At 52.5% G+C, this 22960-nt stretch overlaps 1 protein-coding gene across 1 annotated transcript in view; it reads right to left on the minus strand.

Annotated features, from left to right (window-relative positions):
- Positions 1-22960, minus strand: part of LOC138101668 (centrosome-associated protein CEP250-like) — an 82650-nt gene that overhangs the window by 4410 nt on the left and 55280 nt on the right. Inside the window, exons 23-31 of the mRNA XM_068999442.1 lie at positions 22639-22793; positions 21368-21706; positions 20807-20962; positions 5909-5956; positions 5515-5762; positions 4905-5058; positions 2604-2747; positions 1867-2147; positions 509-668 (exon numbers count right to left, since the gene is read on the minus strand). Of these exons, the coding sequence (XP_068855543.1) occupies positions 509-668; positions 1867-2147; positions 2604-2747; positions 4905-5058; positions 5515-5762; positions 5909-5956; positions 20807-20962; positions 21368-21706; positions 22639-22793 (1685 nt within the window). The remainder of the gene's footprint in view (positions 1-508; positions 669-1866; positions 2148-2603; positions 2748-4904; positions 5059-5514; positions 5763-5908; positions 5957-20806; positions 20963-21367; positions 21707-22638; positions 22794-22960) is intronic.

A 22960-nucleotide genomic window follows, 5' to 3' on the forward strand; every position in this document is an offset into this window, starting at 1 on the left:
GTAACAAAGGAGAAATGACTTCAGGCAAAAAAACATGCCCAAAACAGAAGGCACAGAGCCAAGGATTCCAATGGAAACAAGTGTCCTGAAAATAGGGAAAGGGAGCCAATGGGCATCCTTGAGGCTGCAGCTCTGAACACCGGCTGAACTGGCTGCGCTGGAAGTGCCCTCCCCAGCCTGCCATAGCCACGTCTGTGTGCCCACATTGCTCGGTGCCCAGCACAGGCACCAACTCCATCTGGGACAACACTGCTAACAGAGGGATGGAGAAGCTCCAAAGGAGTCTGCTGCTGCTTCTCCTCCCACATTTCCTGCTGGGAGCCGGGAGAGAACGGAGGAAAACATCGGCAGCAGACACCAGATCCAGCCTTGGCCTGTGGGTGCAGCAGCACCCCGGGGCAGAACACGGCAGCAGTGGATGCTGCTGGGAGGGGAAAGCAGTTGGGGCCTCCAAGCCAAAGGTGATGATGTGTGTCCCTGGAGAAGAGGACGCCAGGGCACAGATTACCTGGGCGTTGAGCTTCAGCACTTGTCCTGTGCGGTTTGCACAGAGCTGCTCGGCCTCGCGAAGAGCAGAACGAAATTGAGACACCTGATTGTTCAGTGCCTGGTTCTTTTCTTCCAGTGTTCTGAGGCACAGGTTCTTTTCCTCCAGAGACAGAAGCAGCCTAAAAGGGAAGCATGCAACTCATTACTACACGGTATCACATTTTAGGAACTCTTAGGACTCGCACCACCTCGGGGAAAACTGCTCTGTCTGATGAGGTTTGTCTAAACAACGTGGCTGTTTGTTTGTTCCCCCTGCAGTCACAGCCCAGCATGTGCCCACTCTGCTTTTATTCATGAAAGAATGAGGAGTTCCTGCCTACATGTCCTACCTTCTTCTTGAGATGGGAATGTGAATATAGACCTAACAAAGTCTTGCCATGAAGAGATTAGGGGAGAGGAAGAGTTTTCTTCTGACTACGCAGGCTCCAAGGGGGAAAGGTTTGGTCAACATGGAAGAGACATTTCCTTGCCCCATCTTGTATGTCCAGGTAGGAGGAGCAGCACCCTACAGCCAGAGGATCTCGGGGAAGTTCCCTAAGATTTACCAGCACCCATCCTACTTCCAGCTGGAGAAACAAAGGCCGATAGCAGAAGTGGCAACAGAGCCTTGGAGCACAACCTGATGGAAGATGCAGAAACCTGCAGGCAAGCAAGAGGGCCCTGCCCTTTCTTTGTCTTCTTCTCAAAAGAAGAATCCTGTGGCACTGAAGACCGGCAGGACTTGGTCAGCTGGAGGGGCCCCGCTAACCTTGGTCTTGTCTCTTGCATTCTTTGCACAGTCAGTATTGCCTGTGACTCTGGAGGCTGGCAGGGACCCTGCTTGAGCCCCCCCAGGCACCTGGGGGCATTTTCTGAGGAACGATGCAACAGAGACATTCTTGGTTCTTGGGTGCCTTTGAGGGGAATCTGGCCTAGGTCAGCAATCAGGGCCTTGAGATGGTTCTGCCAAGCAAAGGCATCAGCATGCCAGGCTGGTCCAGATCCCAAAGGCTTCAAGTTACAGGACCCAAGGCGGAGCTGCTGGATGTGTCCAGCTCCTTACACTGCAGCTTGGGCAGTGTTAGCACACCCACCTCACAACAGAACACACCCCTAGAGGGAAAGAGCTACTCCAAAAGCCTTTGTCTTCAGAAAAACTCTAACTGAAGGCTTGAAAGAAAAGAAAATGAAACACAACATCCAGACAACCAGACGCGTCTGCACGGAGAGTTCAGAACTCTGCCACATAGGAAATGCTGCCAGAGCCCCTGGCCAGTGCAAAGATGGCAAAGAGGGAATCCATTCCCACAAGGCAGAGTCCCACAGGCTTTCATTTACCTGGCTTTTTCCTTCTCTAGGGTGTTCAAGGAAGCCCAAAGTCCCGAATTTTGGCGTGCCACTTCTTCCCATTGACTCCTTTCCATCTCCAAGTTCTTCAGGTGCACTTGCAGCTCCTTGTTCTGATGTTCTGCCTCCTCCAGCATCTTCTGGAGCTGCTCAACCTGCAACAGCTTCTGCCTTGACTGCTTCTGGGCCTCCCTCACATCTTGCTGGGCTCTCTGAACAATCGTTGCCTGGGACTCTCTGGAGGCTGCCAGCTGAGATGTCAACTCTCCCACCTCCAGTCAAACAGAACAAAGCAGTCAGAGGCTACAGCCACAGCCTGTCACTGTCAGCCACAGCAGAGGCTGTGAGAAAAGGCAAAGGCCAACTTTCCATTTCTCCCTGTCCTCAGAGCACCAGATTCACAATGCATACGGACAACTTGTTTCAATCTCTACGTGGCCCACCAAGGGCACCTGAAAAAGCACCTCCCACACCAAGGCCAGCAAGAAGAGGCCAGCAGGAATCCGTGCTGATGGTTGCTGGCCAACAGCCCAGAGGACTAGTCCAGCTGTCCAGGGCAGCAGCTGAGATTCAGCAGAGCACCGAGGGTCCTTCAGAGCAGCTGCCAAGGAGCCCAGAGCACGAGGCAGCCCCAGGGACCACCCCAGCAGCTGCTGCTCTGCCATGGAAAAGCAAGAAGGGCACAGACCCCCTGCTGGATGCTGCGGTGCCACTGCTCTTTCACTCACCTGCTTTTGTAGAGCCTCCCTCTGCTCAAGGAGGAGATTCATTTCCTCTTTGATGCCTCGTAATTCTTCCTTGTGCCTCTTCTGCGCTGCCTGGATCTCCCCCCGAGCTTCCTGCAGCTCAGCTTGCAGCTTTGCCTGGATGGTCTGGCAACAAAATGCAGAGCAACTTCCTGCGACCTGCCCTCAGGCTCAGCTTTTCCCACTTGCTCTCTCAAAATCCCATTCCTTCAGCGACTTCTTTTGGCTTCTCTACCCAGCTCTGCTTCCATTGCAAGCCTTGCTTCCCGGGCCTGAGCTCTGGAGCTTGCCAGGCTCTGTGCTGCCAGGGCCTGAAGCAGCCCTTGCCTCCTGACTCCCAGCACCTGCCTTTTGTGCCCTTGCCACTGCCCTGCACTCTGTTCCCTGCCTGCTCAGACTTACCTGCCCCTTCTCTTGCTGCTCTTTCACCTCCTGCCTGAGCTGCTGCACCTGCTGGCAGGCTTGGCTTAGCTGTCCCCGAGTTTGGAGCAGTGTCTCTGATAAAGAATTCTTCTCCTTCTGCTTTTCCAGCAGGACCTGCACAGAAGGAAAGAGCAGAGGGCTTGACACTTCCCCTGCAAACTCTGTGTGGCAAGAGGCAAAGACTGATGGGCTCACGCGCTCTCAGAGCACTCGGCTGCTGCTCCCCTGGGCCACTGTCTGCCCTGGGGGGGACACAGCTTCCCAGGAAGTGACTTAGAACACAGCCCAGGAGACATCTCTGGGTTGCTGTTCAGAAATACTCCAGGCGAGTCTTTAAAAAGATTTGTCTCTTGTCAGCGTTCCTGCTGCGCCCTCCCTGTGCCCACAAAAGAAAAGTCCTACAAACTCAGTTTGGCTATGGACACCGACCAGTACACACCAAAAGAGGACCCTTAAGAGAACAGTGAAGATCCTCCGAGGTAAGTCTTAGGAAAACAGAGCACAAGAGCAGCACAAAAATCCCAACGGAAAGCTGATGTTTCTGCCGGGCTTCCTGTGAGAGGGCTCATTCCTGGGCCCAAAGATAGCCCTGTTCACCTTTCACCTCCCCAAATTCAATGTAGAAGGCATGGAGGGCATGCTCCACACAGCCCCATAGCCTGTCATCTCCCACAGCTCCAGCCTTGCAAAAAATCACACCAGTTCTCCTTGCACACTCCCTTACCAACAAAATGTCTATCAGGATCTATTCCTGTGCTGGACATTTTCAGGATGGTTGAGGAAAGCAATTTTGCTTGCTGAAGCAAGTGAAAATTCACAGGGTTTCTCCTTCTCGGACAAAACCCACATCAAAGTGTCCCCTCCTCCAGTGTGCAAAGCAGCTCTCTGCAACGAGGGCATGCCTGGCAGGGAAACGGCTCTTGTGGTGAGCAGTCCTTTAGTGACTGATGGCAGTCTGGCTGATGTGGCCAAAGCAGACTCTCTTTGTGCAGCAGTTCACACCGACAATACCATTTACTTGTCTTACACAAAGAAGGTGTCTCATGGCCCTTGCTGGTATTCAAGCCTGAAGACTACACTGTGGTTTTGAGCTTTTCTCTTCAAAAGCAAAACCTCTGCTGGGTATTTGCCAAACCTACCACATACTCCAGAACTGAGACTGTCTGACAGAGACCATCAGAAACAAACCCTTCTCTCACAGCTCTCCTGTAACACCCAATCCAAACCTCCCCCGGCACACTTGGGGCCGTTTCCTCTTGTCCTGTCCCTTGTTCCCTGGGAGCAAAGACCAACCCTCACCTGGCTGCACCTTCCTGTCACAGGGAGTTGGAGAGAGCGAGAAGGTGTCCCCTGAGCCTCCTTTTCTCCAGGCTCAGCCCCCCCAGCTCCCTCAGCCACTCCTTGTCACACCTGTGCTCCAGACCCTTCCCCAGCTCCGTTCCCTCTTTTAGAGGCTCTGGGGCTGCCCAAAGGAACAAATTTTGCAGAAGCATGTAACCCTTTGCTGATGAACATGCATATGCCTGGCTAATAAATGCATGTGCCATCTTGAGCCAGGTGTGCACAGCAGTGTCCCTCTCTTCTACTGCCAGAAACAGCATCTGGCCTGATCTGGCTGGCACAACTCCCACTCCCACAGGTGCTGCCTAGGAATAAGGTGTCCAGAGCCACGGTAACATCATGCCCCTCTTGCTCCAGCAGCTCCCTCTGAAGCTGCAATTCCTCCAGTGCCTGCCTGTTGACTTCCAGCTCCCTCTGCAGTGATGGGTCTTCTCCCTCGAGTGCAGCCAAGTCCTCCACTGTACAAGAAGGGGCAAGACAAGTTTTCAACGGAAAACCAGCCTCATTTCCAAAACCAACCTCCATCCTGTGCTGCTGCTCCGCCTTTTCCGCCTGGGCTGACGCTTCCTTCAGCTGCTTGCTGTTCTTCTGGCGCAGACTCAAGGCTCCTGGCTCCGGGATTCCAGTGCATTGCTGCAGCTTTTCCTTGGACTTCTCAAGGTTTTCACAGTCACTGCAGAGACAAGGCTCAGTCAGAAGAAGGAAGAGGCCTGAAGAGCCATCGATCCCATTTTCAGCCCTCCACAATGGAGCTGGGGGCAGTGGGCTAAGGAAGACCTTGCTCTTTCCCTCCCAAGGAAATCCTCCAGAGGCAAAGGGAAAGGAAGGCAGGATTTTGCCTTCCTTCAGTGAGAAGCAGTGGCTGGACAGGGGCTCTCAAAGAACAGAATTCAGGGAAGCAGCACGGTGAGAGGAAGGAGTCTTCTATTCCAACATCGCTGTGCATCTCCCAGGCAGCCTTGGGAGTCACAGTAGAGCATGAAAAGCCCTGACAGGACGATGCTCAAGAGCCACACTGAGGCCTACACATGGTAGGGCAGGTGAGTTCTTTGCCCAGAACACCTCTGAACTCCCAGACCTGGACGCAGATTGCCTCTGGAACGCAGGAGGAGGAGGAAGAAACACTCACCTTCTGATTTCTTCCATCACAGAGTCTATGTGCTCCCGGTGGCTACTGAGCCTCTTGCATCGCTCCTCCATTTTCTCAAAACATCGCTGCAAGCGCCCACAATTCTCTGTGGCTTCCCAAACCAATTCCAAGGGATGCTGTGCATCAGTGGATGTCAGAGTTGAGAGGCTGTTCCTGGAGGCTGCATGCTGGGAACGGTCAGCGCCGGTGATGGAACTGGCCATGCTGTCACTGCCGTCTAACAGCACCTGAAAGCCCACATCCAGCTGTTAGTCAGGTACTCTGTTCCTATTCCAAAGTACCACTGAGATGCCTCTTCTGATTCCACAAGAACCAGTGTCCATTTGTGGAGGACCAGTTTCAAATCCGAGCCAGCTCAGCACAGTTTACTCACCTCAGGGGCTCTGGAGAAACGTCCCTGGTGAGAAAGGCCTCGAGCTCCCTGGAAGAGCACAGGGAAGAGCACACTCAGACTGCATGGCTGCCCCTGAGGCAGTCGCCTCTAAATGCTTCCCAGCCTGGAATTCCAGCTCAGCTCCTTCCTCCCTTCCTTGGGAATATTTTCAGCCCAGTAGGTTGACAGCAGCACAAACAAACATGCTGGAAGGTGTCTCATCACTTCTTAGAACACCACAAGGGGAATTGCCCAGAGCCCCATCCAACCTGGTCTTGAACACTGCCAGGGATCCAGGGGCAGCCACAGCTTCTGTGGGCAACCTGTGCCAGGGCCTCAGCAGCCTCACAGGGAAGAATTCCCTCCCAATATCCCATTAGACCCTGTCCTTTCCCTGCAGGCCCCTGGCTTAAGACTCTCTCCAGCTCTCTTCCAGCCCCTTCATGCATTGGAAGGTCACCCTGGAACCTTCTCCAGGCTGGACAACCCCAACTCTTGCATCCTTTTCCCTTGGCACAGGTGCTCCAGCCCTTGGAGCATCTTCCTATCATCCTCGTGGCCTCCTCTGCACCACTGGGGATCATCTTGGAGATGTCTGGGAGAAACCCATTCTTGTCTCTGGGAAGCGCTCAGGCTGCGCTGTGAATTGGGCTGAGGGGAAGGCAGTGAAAGCTGCTCCCTTGTTTGTGCCCACACCCTCCAGTGGGACAAGGACGGAGGAGGAGATGTGGGTGTGCTCTGGGATGGCCAGGAGCCCCCCCATTCCCTCCCAGGCCTGTCCCCATGGCCAGCACCAAAGCTGCTGCTAGCTCTGGAACAGCCAACTGTTAATCCCTTGCTATTCCCAAAGGGAACTGTTCCCAGTGGCACAGCCCAGGCCCACCCAGGCCCCTGCTGGGCTTGGCACAAAGAGGGCAGCAGCTCTCTCACTCACCCGCCGGGTCTCCATCTGCCCCTTGGCACGAGCAGTGACCAAATGTCAGTGTCCAAAGGCCGTTGGCCTTTGCAGGGTCTAAACCCCAATCTCCAAAGGCTTTTGGCCTTTGCAGGGTCTAAACCCCAATCTCCAAAGGTTGTTTGACTTCGCAGGGTCTAAACCCCAATGTCCAAAGGCCGTTGGCCTTTGCAGGGTCTAAACCCCAATGTCCAAAGGCCGTTGGCCTTTGTAGGGTCAAACCCCAATCTCCAAAGGTTGTTTGACTTCGCAGGGTCTAAACCCCAATGTCCAAAGGCCGTTGGCCTTTGCAGGGTCAAACCCCAATATCCAAGGGTCGTTGGCCTTTGCAGGGTCAAGAGCACAAGATCAAAGTGCTGTTGGCAGTTGCAAGGTCAAAGCCCCAATGTTCAGGAGCTGTTGACAGTTGCCAGGGCGAAAACCCCAACATTCCATGGGCTGTTGATGGTTGCCAGGCTCCAAACCCCAACATTCCATGGGCTGTTGATGGTTGCCAGGCTCCAAACCCCAACATTCCATGGGCTGTTGATGGTTGCCAGGCTGCAAACCCCAACATTCCAGGGGCTGTTGGAGAGGCCCTCCCCTGGCTCTCCACCCATCCCAGCTCACTGCTGCCCGGCACCTGCACCAGCACCCCCACATCCCCACAGCCCAGCTGGGCAGCTGGGCAGGGACCTGGCTCATAACATGAGTTCAAAGTTGCTGGCCCAGACAGCATCAGTTTTAAGGCTCAGCATTCCTGAGACCCGCATGCTCTTTAGGGATGCGCTTAGTTCCTGAGTCACAGGAATTTGTCTGTCTCCCCTGACAAAGGGGAGGTGTAAGAAAAAGCCTCAAAAGGTTCTTGGTGCTTACAAATATTCATGGAAAGTAAAGCTCTGCATCTAGAACAGCCACATGAGGAGGAAAAATGGTGTTTCAGGGTCTTTTCAAATTCCTACAGAGAAATGCCAGGAGTTGCAGTGTTTAAGGCTCATAAAAGAGATTCAGAATCCCGAGACAGACACGAGTGCATTTTTTTCTCTGCTCTCTGTTTGGCAACATATCACTAGGTCTTCTAGGCAGAAGAAAAGTCTTGCTGCTTATTTCAAAGATTCCTTGTGTCTTGGGGTGACCTTATGATGTGTAGCCCATATCGCTGCCTATGCCCAGAAATTAATTTCTATGCCTCTAAACTGAGCACAACTTTTTCAAAGCAGTTTGCAGCTTGTTCAAGGTCACACACAGATAGCGGGGTTTTTTTCCAGCTGCGGCAGGGGAGGGAGGAGGCACCTGGCTTGCGGCTTCCCGGTCAGCTTTTGGCCAGTTGTTCAGCTTCTTTTTCTCCGGAGAGAGAGGTGAATTTTTTTTTCCTTCCCTGGAATTTCGGACTTTCTCCCTTTTCCACTGGACTGCTACAATATTAGAACACATCAGGAGGACTTTCCACCGAGCGCAGAGGGCCTGGCCTTGGGCCAAGCCCCAGCTCTGAGGAGACCAACAGGAGGACTCTAACACTTTCCCAGGTTTTTTCTCCACAGCGAGAGATTTTATTGTTTAGCATTATTTTCCTTTTCCCGTGTGTTTGTTCAATAAATAGTTTTATCTCCTTCACTTTCCTTCAAGGAAAATTTATTTTTTCCCAAACCTGGTGGGGGAGGGGTGGTTGTGCCTTCTCTCAGAGGATATATTTCTAAATTTGGCCAAACCGGAACACCTCGCTAGGAACAGACCTTCCAGAACCAAATGCTTGGAAAAGCTTTGGTAGATATTTTACTCCTTCATCTTTGAGAACATTCATCTGTGTCCTAGGGAGAATTTTTGTGCCCCAGTTGACAGGAATTGGTTTCTGGCAGGGTACAAATCGTCTGGGGAAGAGAAGAGCGGCACCTGCCTTCTCCAGGGCCTCTCCAGACTCTCTCCAGAGACTGACGGCCCAGGGATGTCACTGCCAAGTTCAGCTTCAGAGACCGATGCAGCTTCGAGTCTCTGCTTCCAGAACAGCAGCTTTGGGCTCCTTGAGCACAGCTGCAAAGGAGCAGGACAGCTCCCGGTGAAGGTCTGAGCTCCTGGCTGGTCCTTGCACAGCTCTCAGTGTAGTTCTGCCAGTGCTGTTGGTCTCAGGCCAGCTGTGACTGCAGCAAGGACACCTGAAAGAGGCAGAAAGCCCAGCTCAGACAAGCCCACGTGGGCAGGAGCATCCGCAGCCCCACGGTACCGGCTGTGGGGGCAGACACAGCCTCCAACTCCAGCCCTCACCAACACTCTGCCCTTGGGGAAGGGGAAAGGAACAGGCTCCCACACTGCCCCTGAACGGAGCTCAGATGATCAACAAGTCCAGTTCATGGCTGGCAAACCCTTCCCTCATACAACCCTCAGCCACCACAGGTCGGGGAGAGAGAGTTCCGACAGGATTTAGGAACCCAGCTCTGATTCCCAAAGCACGCATTCGGGCCACTGACCCCTTTCTCCACGGGCTGTGCCTCAGCACGGGGGCCTCAGCTCCCCTGAGCTCCTGGAGGACTCTCCTACTTGAGCTGCTGGACAGCCAGCCCCGGCAGGAGGGGAATTTGGTGCTTGTGTTATAGCAGGTTGGCTTTCCCGGGCTGGTTACCTATATATCGATAATTAGTTGATGAATTGTTAAATAAAGTGCCTAATTAATGTACTATGAATTTAAATAGTTATAAGCTAATGAGTTAAGTGCGCGTGTGTACAGGAAGCAATGCATGGGTATAACCATTAGAGGCAGGTACAACAGGAACCTGATGGACTTTATAGAAGGATCCTTTTAGAACCATTACCCCATGAGACGATATCAGTACCCAAGACCCTGACTGGAAAAGGAGCTGACCAATGGAATGGATCCAATTAGAAATGATTGGTCAAGGATGCACCATGTTAAAAGGCAATCAGAACACCGGAAAGTGGCCAATCAGTGAGATTGAAAGCGCACCAGTCCTGGAGGTGACAGAGACAATAAAAACTGACCAAGTGCTCTGTACCAGGTTCTCTGGTGGAAACTTGTGGTCCAAGGGAGTACTCGATGTGTCACATTGTTCATTTTTCTGGCTTGTAGTGTAGGGTCTGAGCTTATCTTGGATCCTCGTTCTCAGTTGCTAATTAATAAACAAGTTAGCCTGCCAAAAGGTTTCCCACCTCGTTTATAACACCTGGGGTTTTTTGATGCCTTCTTGAAGCATTTTAGCACCCGAAGCCCCTTTCACACCGCCCCATTTTTTAATTATATGTTAAGTATAGCTTTAACTTCTTTATTCATATTTATTATGCTTCTACTTAATCTCACTTAATCCCGAGGGATTCTTAAAGGGGTTTTGGGGGTTTTCTTGGTTTTGCCACGTTTTTGTGCACAGTCCGCCTTTTCAACCCTCCATTCTTTAAATGTAACAAATATAGCCTTAAATTTTTCTATACTTATACAAATTTATTCCATTTTTGTCAGTTTTGTTAAGTTTTGAAAAGGTTTTGAGGCTTTGTTGGGTCATTTCCGGTACCCACCCAGCCAATGACTGAGGGGAGTTGGGCTGAGGCGGGAACAGCTCTCGCCCCGCCCCCTGTCCCGCCCAGCCAATGACTGAGGGGAGTTGGGCTGAGGCGGGAACAGCTCTCGCCCCGCCCCCTGTCCCGCCCAGCCAATGACTGAGGGGAGTTGGGCTGAGGCGGGAACAGCTCTCGCCCCGCCCCCTGTCCCGCCCAGCCAATGACTGAGGGGAGTTGGGCTGAGGCGGGAACAGCTCTCGCCCCGCCCCCTGTCCCGCCCAGCCAATGACTGAGGGCGCTTTTCCCCGCCCGCCGGTTGGGCGGGAGCCGCTCCCCACTTGTCAGTCAATGAGGGGGGTCCGGCTGAGGCTGGAACTTCCCCCTCTCCCCCTCCCCGGCCGATCACTCCCGCCCCTCCCTGCCTCGCTGCCACTGGCCCCTTGTGACTCTGAATTTTCCCCACCTGCCCCAGTCTGGACTGGTTTATACTGCTTTATACTCCCCCCTCCCCAGGCAGAGGAGCTCCTGTGCCCCCCACCCCGCAGTGGGTAAAATTCACCTCACTAGAAGTTCGTGTCCACAAAGGAGACCGAGGAGTCCTGTAAAATTGCCTTGATTTGGAGAAAGGGAGAAAGTCCGTCAGGTGTGTGTCCAACGGGGTCTCTCCCAATTAGTTGGAGCAAGTAGCCTTCTTTTCTCCTCATTTCCTGGCCGCATTTTCTCCTCCTTCCCTTTCCCTGTTGGCTGCGGTACTTGGAAGGTACTTGGGACTTCCCGATCCACCTATCCGTGTCCCCCCTTAGTATGTGCCCCCTGTAAAACACACGATCCATGAGCATTACAATTAGCTAAATCAAATGATCTATTTTAGTAAGCTTTACTAATTGGCACGGACTGCTGCTCAGCCAAAGTCATGCTGAAGTCCTGAACTTTGGGAAGAAGAACAAAGACTTTATAGGATTATGAATATTAATATCTTTGCCTAGGGTGGATTAAAAGCTAATTAGAGCCCCCCAAACTCCCATCTCACCTCCCACAGACTCCCAGAATGTCTCCGGAGCCACCCCAAACCCCCCTGTTAGCCCCTAGAAACGCCCAAGGGACCCCCCCTGTTGGAAAACCAACCAGTTTAAAACCACTTTTTTTATATAACTTTAGCCAGGTTTCTTCACCTTTGCCCCGGAGAAGGGAACTGAAGCTTCTTTCCAGGGCATTGTTTCTCTAGGTGAGGCCTGAGATGGGCTTAGCATTTCAACAGACTGGGAGTAGCCCCAAAGAGATGAAGGCCATCGACGGAACATCAACAGAACATCAGCGGCCATCTATGAACATCTACCCCAGACTCTGCCTCTGGCAGAGTTGGAGACATCTCCTCCAGAAAAGACTGATAAGAAAATCAAGGAATGAAGATCTAATTAACATCAGAAGAGAAGAAATCTGGATTCCATAGGAGAGCAATTGCTAAGAACTACACTCACTTGGGACCAATGAACACTGACCCAATTTGTTTCTATGACTTTTGACTGTATAAAAGATCTGGAAAATCTAGTAGAAGCCATGTGTCATGGAATGATTCTCTCTGCACACCTGGGCTATGTGTGGATGAGATGATTTCTGGGGTACATCCTGGCCAGAACAATATCCTGGCCAGAATAAAGTAATGCCTTGACTCTCTAACATTAAAAATGTTGTGTGAGGGCTTTGTTTTTCCCACAGTTTTGGTGACACCCCCAGGCCACACATCCAAGGACGTGTTCTCCTTCCACCCGGGGGGGGGGGGGGGGGGGGGTAGGGGGGGAGGCTCTGTGGGAGTCTTGGTGTTCTGGGGTCCCATCTAGCGTTCGGGGGGGTTCCCCTGATTTTGGGGTTTCCTCTGATTTCATGCTCCCCCAGTTACATTTTCCTCCCATGTGGGGGAGCTCGGGGGTCCCAGCTTCTTTGGCAGGGGCGTCACCCTGATATTGGGGTCTTACAGCATGATTTTGGGGTGTCCCCCAATTTTAAAGCCCCCTGATTTTGGGGTCCCCCACAGGACATGTTCTCCTTGCATCTGAGGGGGTGGGCAGGTCTTGGGGATCTCCCATCTTGGGAGGTCTGGGGGATCTGGGGGTCCCATCTACTCTTGTGGGGTGTTACAAACAACTTATTGAGAGTTGGCTTTTGCCATATGTTTATGGGTTATGAATTACATTATGAGTTATAATATTAAATATTATGATATTTTCCTTGGGAAATATTAAGACAATGGTATATGTTAAAATGTTTAATGTTGTTAAAATAGTCTGGTTGTAAAGTTGTTTTTTTATAAGGGCTGCATGAGTTTGTGTGCTGTAATGTCAGTTCTGTAAGTGGGACACGCTGTTGCGAGCCAAACTTCGAAGACACAGCCATAAATGTGTGATAAATACATACTATAATATTGGCTTTCCGCAAATGTTAAAATGGATGCTATATGTATAATGTTAAAGTATTTAAATAACAATGTTAAAGTATTTAATGTTAAAGTATCGTTGTTATAAAGATACAGTTTTGCAACAATAACTAATGCCTTTATTTCTGCCATTAACTAAACTTAGACATAACAGTGAAATAGCTGATACAGTTATGCTTGCGATAATTGAACTGTCTGCTTGGTTGGATAACATCCAATGAACGGATGATGAAGACCCCTGCTACTGACATGCCAGCTATCGGCAACTGCCGTCTGCAGAAACCATCGACCAAAGCCCACCCTGGAGGTGATAATAAAAACTGACTGAAACCACAGCCAGGAAATGCGCGTGCTCTAAAAAGGCAGATCCAAGGAGGAGCCATGCTAAACAGTTCCTGGAACATGTAAACTAGTTTGGGGGGGAAGTTTGAATTGGCATGATTGATTATGAATATGCATTAGGCTGATGCAATAGGACAGGTGTGTAAAGGGTGTCTCCGCAATAGCAGGTGCGCTCTTGGCTGAGTGCCAAAGCACCCAGCGCCGTGACTTTTGCTTTATTGTCTTTGTCCCCTATTGTCCTTTATTAAACTTTTAAATCCTAACAGCAGAGTGAACCTCGTTTTTCACAAAAGGAGTGGGATTCCATCCAACGAGGACCCCGACGAGCACAGCAACAGAACTGCGCCGGCTCCTAAAAGAGTGACGTGGGGTGAGACTATGCAAAACTGTACATCAGTGTGCATAAGGCTGATGCAGCCACAGGGGTATAAAAGGTAGCACCACCATTTTGTGATTGAGCCTCTGGCCCCTGGCCATGCTCCCAGCACAATCCCTTTTGCTTTGCTGAATTTTATAGTTCTCAATAAAATTTTTAATAACTCATTTCCATATTGGATCTGGGTTGTTTATAACATGGGGTTTCCCCCTGATTTGGGGGTCCTGTCCCCAGGCTGCACACCCGAGGACGTTTTCTCCTGAGCTGCTCCAGTTCCCGCTGGAGGGGGGAGGGAATCTGTGGGAGTGGTTGGGGTTTAGGGGTGGGGGGGAAGCCCCCCCCTCCCCCCCCACCAGCTACTCCATGGTCTTCCACCCTCCTCCCAAACCCTCCTCGTCTACGGGGGGGCACCAGCCCTCTACTGCCACATATAGGGGGGTGCCTGGGGAGGGTACTGGGAAGGGCTGGGAGGGGATCTAGGGGGAGATATGGGAGGAGTATGTGGGATACAGAGTCCTGGGGAGTCTAGGAGGGAGATATGGTCGGGTAGAGGGTCCGGGGAGGTCTGGGGGGAGTTTTGTGGGGCCCTGGGATGGCTTGGGGGGTATGGGCCCTACACTGACAGGTTGGGGGGGTATCTGCCAAGTTCTGGGGTGTCTTAAGGGGGCTCTGGAGGGGTCTGGGAGGAAGATATGGGGGGTACAGAGTCCTGGGGGTCTTTGGTGGGGAGATAGGGGGGGCAGCAGCCTTCCACTGACAGGTACGGGGCATCCTGGGGGGGTCCTGGGAGGCTCTTGGGAGGTCCTGAGGGCGCTGGGGAGGAAGATATGGGGGGTACAGAGTCCCGGAGGTCTCTGGGTGGTCCTCAGCAGGGGGACATGAGGTGAGTTACGGGATCCTGCGACAGCTCTCGGGGTCTCTGGGGGCACTTATTGGGCTGCCCCTCACCTGCCCCACCCCTGCCCCACCCCTTGCTCATTCCTGCCGCACCCTTCCCCTCATCCTTCCCACCCTGTCTCACCCCTGCCTGGCCCCTGCCCTGCTCTGCCCCTCACCTGCCCCACCCCTGCCACGCTCTCTCGCCTGTGCAGGTTCAGTGTCCGGGTGAACTGCACCGACCTGTTCCATGTGGATCGGCACCACTGGACCCCCCCTGCAGGGTTCGGGTGTGGGGGGGTTCGGGAACCCCGGGAATGCGCCTTCCCCAGAGCCACCGGCATTGGGGACTCATGGTGGCCTGTGGTGAGATCCCCGGGACACCCCCAAATCCATAAGAACCCCCAGAAACCTGTGGCCTTTGGAGAGCAGCTGAGCTCTCCTTCGGGACTCTTAAGGCTTCTGGGTGCTTTTTCAGGGCTTTTTGGAGGCATTTTAGGACCAAAATTGCCTTTTCATCCTCCACATTCCAGAAATAATGCCATGTCCTGAATTTATTCAAATTCAGTCAATTTAGATCTATTTTAGTTACATTTATTAAAATTTTCCAATGTGGTTGAGGCATTTTGTGTCTTTTTGAGGTGTTTTAATGCCCAAATGATCTTTTAACCCTCCACTTTTGAAATACAACATAAATATCATCCTAAATTACTCATATTTATTCACATTTACTCCCATTTTCGTCCGTTTTGTTTAAATTCCTGACAAGAATGAGAAGTTGTCTTTACAAACTGTGGGCCTGCTGTAGATAAAGCCACATACTGAGAGGTAAAAGAAGCAATAATGAATCGTGCCGCAACCGGGCCAGGAGACACTTCAGAGACAGAGTCAGAGAAGCGGGTATTTGCTTTATTCGGCGCGCCGGGTGTGTGGGGATCGCTCCTCCAAACACACACACCTGGTGCTCTCTACAACACAGTATTAAGGGTTAAATTATGAATATTCATCACATTCCTTGGGACAGGTGTGGTTACACAAATTATTTCTCGGAAGTCATTAGCATATGGGCCACGCATGCGCTGTGTGTCCTGGTGGTCGCGCTGAGGAAGGCCTCTCCTCTTCCTCGGGGGTCTTTCTGATGGAGGCCAGTAGTCATCCTCGCAGTGAAGTTTTTCACCTTTCTCCCTGGGCATGCGTAGTCCTTTGAGGGATGATTCAGCAATCTCTGAGATGATCCTTGTCCCCTCTATCTTGACAAGATTAGGGTGAATTCGGCTTCTCAGGCTTTGTAATGAACATCTTCCGTCTGAACTAACATTGCTGTCTCCCAATAGTTAACTTGTGCTTACATGAGGTAGTTATTGACTGCCCCTTCTTCAATAAGAGGAACCAAAAATTCCATAGGAATTCCACTAATTGACAGGGAGTGTTACTCACTCAAGACTGCCTTAAATCCCTGGACTTAGAGAAAAAGAACAGAAACACAAGGCAAAAGAAAACAGGGGGGAGGGGGGGAGAGGGAAGGGGAGAGTACACATTGGAAGGGGGTATGTTACTAGGCAATTCGGGAAGTCTGTACCTCTCAAGTACCTCAGCCAACGGGGAAAGACAGAGGGAAATGTGGCCGGGAAATTAGGATAAAAAGAAGGCTGGATCCTCCAACAACTTGAGAGACCCCACAGGAAATGACCATGATCGCTCCCTTTATGTGAATAAAGTAACAGGATTTCTCTGTCTCCTTTTTGGACATAAACCTCCAGTGGTTTTGGGTTAGTTTTCCTGACATTCCGAAGGGGTTTGGGGTCTTTTCTGGGTCCTTCTGAAGCGTCCCGTCCTGTCGTGACTCCGCCCAGCCAACCCCTGAGGGGACGTTTTGCTGAGGCGGGAACGGCTGGTGCACACCCACGCCCTCCCCTCGCACAGCCAACCCCTGTGGGGAGTTTTCCCCGAGCGCGGTTTCGGCAGGAGCCGCCCCTCCCTTCTCAAGCAAATCGGTGCGGAGGGGGGACCGTGCGACGGCAGCTGAAGCGCTTGGGAGCCTCCGAAACGGCGGGCGGGCCCCACCAGGCCGCCCAATGTTCCTCCCCTCTCCCTCTCTTGCCGCCATTCCCCCCCCGCCCCAGCCCGTCCCTCACGGCCACCGCACTCTGATTGGTCGTCGCCGTGAGGCGCGCTGCGCTCCCATTGGTTCAGCCCTTCCCGAGCCACGCGCTGATTGGCGTTAGCCGCCCCTGCTGCCGCGCTTCTTCTGTTGCCAAGGGCAGCCGCGCGCTGATTGGCCGGCGGGTGAAGAAAGGGGCGGGGCAGAGCGATCAGGGCAATCCCAAGCACAGACTCGGGCTGGGCGGAGAATGGATCGAGAGTCGCCCTGTGGAGAAGGACTTGGGGGTGTTGGTGCATAAAAAGCTCAACGTGCCCCAGCCCCTTGCACTGTCACCCAGAAACCCCCAATGTCCTGGACTGACCTCACAGCGTGGGCAGCAGGGGACAGGGGGATTCTGCCCCTCTGCCCTGCTTGGGTGAGATCCCACCTGCAGAGCTGCCTCCAGCCCTGGGGTCCAGCATCAGAAGGATGTGGAGCTGCTGGAGTGAGTTCAGAGAGGCTGCAGAGATGCTCCAAGGGCTGGAGCCCCTCTGCTCCGAGCCGGGCTGGGAGAGCTGCGGGTGTTCAGCCTGGAGAAGAGAAGGCTCCGGGGAGACCTTAGAGCCATTTCCAGTGCCTAAAGGGGCTCCAGGAGAGCGGGGAGTGGGCCTGGAATGCCAGGACAAGGGGAATGGCTTTCCATTCCAGAGGGCAGGGTTAGAAGAAGTTCTTCCCTGGGAGGGTGGGGAGGCCCTGGCACAGGGTGCCCAGAGAAGCTGTGGCTGCCCCATGCCTGGAAGTGTCCAAGGCCAGGTTGGAGGAGCCTTGGAGCAACCTGGTCTGGAGGCAGATGTCCCTGCCCACGGCCAGGGGTGGCATAGGATGAGCTTTGAGGTCCCTCCATCCCAGACCAGTCGGGGATTCTATGCTGAGGAGAAACATCACGCTAGGGATGGCGAATCCAGGGAGTGCCAAGCTGCCACGGCATCATGTCCATTGGGTGGTCCCTGACAAGGCCAAAGGGCAGCTCCTGAGGAGACCAGGTCATCCAGTTGGGCCAAGACTGCAAAAGTGGGATGCCATCACTCGGTGCTGAAGGCTCACTGCCAGGTGCCCTGACCCTTGAGCAGCTGTAGAAAGCGGAGGCTTATGTGCCTTCAAGGCAGGGTAGCCTGAGCACACGGCTTCTGTCTCTCCTGCCTGTGGGTCTCCCCTGTCTGGGCAAGGGATGCAAGCTGAGCTGAGGCTGGACATGACATCAGTGCGTGACACATCCGTCAGCCTCAGGGACCATAGAAATGGGGGCTGGCTCCAGATGCATCTTCTCCAGAAGATGCATCGCTGCCACTCACTGTGACAGACAACATGGAGAATAGAAATTTTCGGTTGCAAAATAGAGCTTAAAGACTAACTAGCAAATTAGATAAAAGAATGTAAAAGTAGACACACAGGATGCTAAACAGAGCTGAAAGCAGTGGACAAACAGATAATAAGGAACCTAAGTGGGTTTTGTGACAAAGTTATGTAACAAGAAACACCAGTGCATGCCCTAAGAGAAGTTCAAGGCAAGGTCACTTCCAATTTTGGGGGCTCTCAGCGAATACGACCACCAGAGACCCCTTTAGACAACCCTCTAAGACCATAAAAGGACTTCCAGTAAGGGGCAGAGGTGGGTAAATTAGTTCTAGGAAAGTAATGTTTATGTATTAGCCCGGAAGCACCTTGTAATGAATGTGTATGATCCTGACGGAATAAACACCCGGTGTAAAGTTTCATGACACACATCTGCTTAGAGGAGACATCCTCTGCATGTAAATATTAGTCGTTAATCAACAGTAATACCGGCTCCAGGGAGGATCAGTGAGTGGTGTCACCACAGCCTGGCCACTTCCTGCACCTGATCCAGCAGTACTGAGCCTGCTGGCTCGGGCAGTTTTCCATTCACTTGGCCGCTCACTCGGTCCGTACCTCACCAGTCCGGCTGTAAGGAGACTGTGTGGCTGTTGAATGGTTTGCAGTGTCAGCAAAACCCTCCCTGGTCCCCCATTATTCACAGAGTCCATCAGGTCGGCCAGCCATGATTTCCCCCGTGGTAAATCTGTGCTGGCTCTTCCCAGTGCCCTTCCCTCGCAGTTGCTTGAAAGGGTGTCCAGGACCATTTGCTCCATCACCTTCCCAGGGATTCCAAAGGAGCTGATTAGCCTGTAGTTCTTCAGATCCTCTTCTGTGCCCATCTTTAAGACTGGTGTAACACTCTTTGCTGTTCTCAGGAACCTCCTTCAATGGCCAGGCTTTTTTGAAGATGACAGACAGCTCCTGTAGCTTCCTCTGGTCCTCAGACCTGGTGGATGCCTGGCTCAAGAGCTCCCTGACTATTCTCCCCCTCCCCTACTGCTTCCACAGCAATGTCTGTTCACTCCTTCTGGATAACTTGATTCTTCTTCCACAATTTTTTCTTCCACATTCCTCCTTTCTGAGATGAGGTTGATCACAAGTTCCCCGCTCAGTTGATCTCCTGTCAGCCAGGGCTGTGATTCTGCTTTTCACCTTGCTAAGTTACCTTATTCTAAACTAGGACCTCAACCCCTGACCTTCTCATCCTCAGCCAGTTCTTGAGTGTTTCCAGGATCAAGAATTCCTCCCACTGGGAGGGTGGCCGAGCACTGGTGCAGGTGCCCAGGGAGGTGGTGGAGTCTCCATCCCTGGAGAGATTCAAAAGCCGCCTGGACACCTCCTGGGCAGCCAGCTCTGGGTGGCCCTGATGGAGCAGGGGGCTGGGCAAGGTGACCTCCAGAGGTGCCTCCAGCCTCCCCCAGCCTGAGATTCTGTGACTCGGAGAAAAAACAGGTTGCAGTTTCCTAAGGACAAATGCAAAAGCTCCACATGTGGCAGGATTCTCCTGCCCTCACCAAAGTGGTTCATGTCACGTGTCTCCCATCTGCAGATTCCTCCCTGGAGTGAGGATGCCCCTCAAGGTCACTCCTTGAGGCTGACAGAAATATTTGCCCACGGTCATTGGTTTGGGTGAGAAGCATCAATCTTTAATTATTAATTGGTTTTGCTGGCTTGAATATAACTGCTTCCATGTTGCTTCAAATATAATGCACTCTACCGGAAGTTATAGTTCTCTGTACTGGGTAGTCAATAACTCTGATAAAGGTCTTTTTGTGTAGTCGTAATAAACACTTTATTTTTCTATAAATATATCCTTCATCCTATGGAACACAGTTGTATAAAGGTTCAATTACACCTATTATCCTACAATCCTACAATTACACCTGCAATCCTTTAAACATAAACTATGGACAAAATCTGAGGCTACGACTGCATGCAGCTGCACCCTGTCTCCTCTCTGACAAGCCTAGGAAGTAAGGAGGTCCTTGTGACTCAACGAGAGCATCTCCTGCCTGCTCCCTGCACAGCTCTCCAGGGGTTCCTGCCGGTCTCGGGCCAGCTGTGACTGCAGCAAGGACACCTGAAAGAGGCAGAAAGCCCAGCTCAGACAAGCCCACGTGGGCAGGAGCATCCGCAGCCCCACGGTACCGGCTGTGGGGGCAGACACAGCCTCCAACTCCAGCCCTCACCAACACTCTGCCCTTGGGGAAGGGGAAAGGAACAGGCTCCCACACTGCCCCTGAACGGAGCTCAGATGATCAACAAGTCCAGTTCATGGCTGGCAAACCCTTCCCTCATACAACCCTCAGCCACCACAGGTCGGGGAGAGAGAGTTCCGACAGGATTTAGGAACCCAGCTCTGATTCCCAAAGCACGCATTCTGGCCACTGACCCCTTTCTCCACAGGCTGTGCCTCAGCACGGGGGCTGCAGCTCCCCTGAGCTACTGGAGGACTCTTGTCTTTCAGAGGTTGATGCATTTTTCTGGTCAGACTGGGAGACAGGCAATGTAAAGTAGTCTGGGGGGAACACTCTCCAAAAAGTTCTGATTCTCCTCCCTTCATGTTCCACCTGCAGGTTGGATGGGAGAAAGGGTCACAGAAACCTGTCAGCAAACATGGGGCAAAAGGACCTCTGGACATCAAGGCAAGGAGATCTCTGCTCACAGACCCTCAATTGCACCAGACAGCACTGGGGGCAAAGAACTCTCGCTGGGGGCTGTGCAGGAGAGGCCAGTGTGTGTCCGGGGACACAGGGCCAGGGAGGGAGGCAGCGGAGTGAAGGTGCCTTTGTGAAAGCCATGGGCTGCCACAACAGAGACAACAAACAAAGGGGTGTGCCCACAGCAGGGACAGGGAGAGGCAAGGAAACAAGCAGAGGACTCCAAAGCACTGCCTGGGCACACGAGTCATGATCCAGAGGAGCCTGAGGCTCTGCAGAGGCAGTGAAAGCCCACTTTACCTCAAAAGTTCTCCTGAGCTCACGCTTCTCTGGCTTGTCTTTTGCTGCTGCTGCAACCTGGTCCCGCACACATTCCACACCCCTCCTGGAGTGCTCAGACAGCCGCTTGCCTTCTGCTCCAACAGCCTGCTGGGTGTTCAGAGAGGAGATGATTCCCTTATTTCAAACACCACAAGAGCTGTCCCTCAGAAATCTCCATCTGGGGAAGCATCCTCGAAGCTCCAGCAGTGCAGCTGCTCTTCAGCCCTCGCTACAGAACTCTGCTCACTTCAGTCCATCACTCTGCTCACCTGCTCCATTCCTTTCCACACCAAATCCAACCCACACATGTTGCCTCCCCTTGCCTGGGCACGGGAGAAGCAATTCCCCATGCCCAGCTTTTGGCCTGGAGCTGATTTGAACAGCAGCTCCAGAGCTGCCTCAGTCATTCCAGGCGTGCCAGCAAACAATCTGGCAGCCAATGGTCTCTGGCTGGAGCCAGGCAGACACACAAGGCTGCCTGCTGCAGCCCGGGCTGCTTTGCCCAAGCAGGCCTAGACTGACAGGGATTTAGAATCCCACCTCTTCATGGGAAACTTCATTGGAATCTTTGAGAGACGTTGCAGTGGACTGAAGATCAGTGCCAGTGCCTACCTGGGGATGACTCTTTCCCTGCAGAAAGGCTGAGTGTTTCTTCAGAGCCTCTTTGGCAATTTTACACTTGGCCAGTGGAGCACACAGGACTTGAGCATTTCCTCTGCCTTCCTTCAAAGCAGCAGCCCCATGCTCCAACTCCTCCTGTTTTCTTTCATTTTCAGCGTCCAATTGTTGCGTTGTTTCCTTTCTTGAAATTTCAAGTGTTTTCATTTCATTCTTCTTTTTCAGATCCCTCATCTGCTCCTCGTACAATTCCCGTTCACGCTGCCAAAACAGGGAGGTCACTCATTCCCTCTCTCGGTTTGCTTTTCATACCAGATCGGGACTCCTGCCACAGGCAGGCAAAGGCTGCCCCTCTCTCTCTGCCTCTTGGGATGCCTCAGACCTTTGCTGGGACCGCCCTTGACGCTGAGTCTTTCCCAGCTCACTCAGCCCATCCCAGCTCCCTTTCTGCCCTTCCCCGACCTCTTGCAGCTCCACTCGAGTGTTCCTTTGGGGAGCAGCTGCCAGAACTGCAGCCAGGATTCCAAGTCCACGCTAAGCAGGATTTAGGCAGTGCCATGAGGATGTGCTCTCCAGCAGGGAGAAAGGGAAGAGCAAACACCCCCAACATTTCATTCCCTGCAGCTGGGGTGACAGGAGTGGTTTTTGAGCTCTCCTGTGTAGAGTTTCCATGGCACCATCCCCGAGAGCCCCACTGCCCTCTCTTGGAGCAGCAATGGCCACATCAGTCTGTCATTCTCTGCTGCCACTCAGGACGAGTTCTCCCCTTGCAGGCACACGTCCTTATCTGCATCAGCACTTTGCTTTTCTCTCTTTTCTCCCCACTGGCTGCTCTCTGATGGCCAAGGCCAAACACCTTTCTATTAACAGCAAACTTGGCCTTCTCACCCCTCGTTCCAGGTCCAGGTATTTGAAATCTGGACGTGGGTTTGGACACGAGGAATTGCCCAGACCATGCAATGTCCATAGAGACAGTGTGGACATTGAGAACTAGAGGGCACAAAACTCCAGCATGGAGGAAAACCAGCAGCCTCAGCACTAACTGGCTTTGACATGACTACGACATCTTTTCCTCCTTATTCAGAAGAATGCAGTTTGAAAAGCTCAGCTGGAAAGAGGTGCTCCTTAGAACTATTAACACAAGGGCCAAACATAGCTAGGAAATGGCCCTTCATGGCATCTGCCGTTCTCACCAGCACATCCTTCCTTTCCTTCTCCAGGCTCTCCAGTTTCCTCTGCAGAGATGCCACCTCCTGACAAAGAGTCACACCCTCTTCCTTCAGGGCAATGGCCTCTTTCTCCAGGGCAGTTTCTCGAGAGGTCTTCTGGTGTTCTGCCCTCCACATCGCTGCAGCAGGAAGGAGAAGGAGAATGAGAACAGCAAAGCAAAGGCAAACTGATGTGCATCCTGCAGGGACAACAGCACTGTCTTCTTGGCCTGCCTGTGTTTGCCAGCCCCTAAGGCCGCAAGGGCTTCCAAAGCTGACAGAAATGAAGGAAACTTCAAGGCAGAGA

This window comes from Aphelocoma coerulescens, unplaced genomic scaffold, assembly GCF_041296385.1.
Source record: "Aphelocoma coerulescens isolate FSJ_1873_10779 unplaced genomic scaffold, UR_Acoe_1.0 HiC_scaffold_39, whole genome shotgun sequence".
NCBI lineage: Eukaryota > Metazoa > Chordata > Aves > Passeriformes > Corvidae > Aphelocoma > Aphelocoma coerulescens.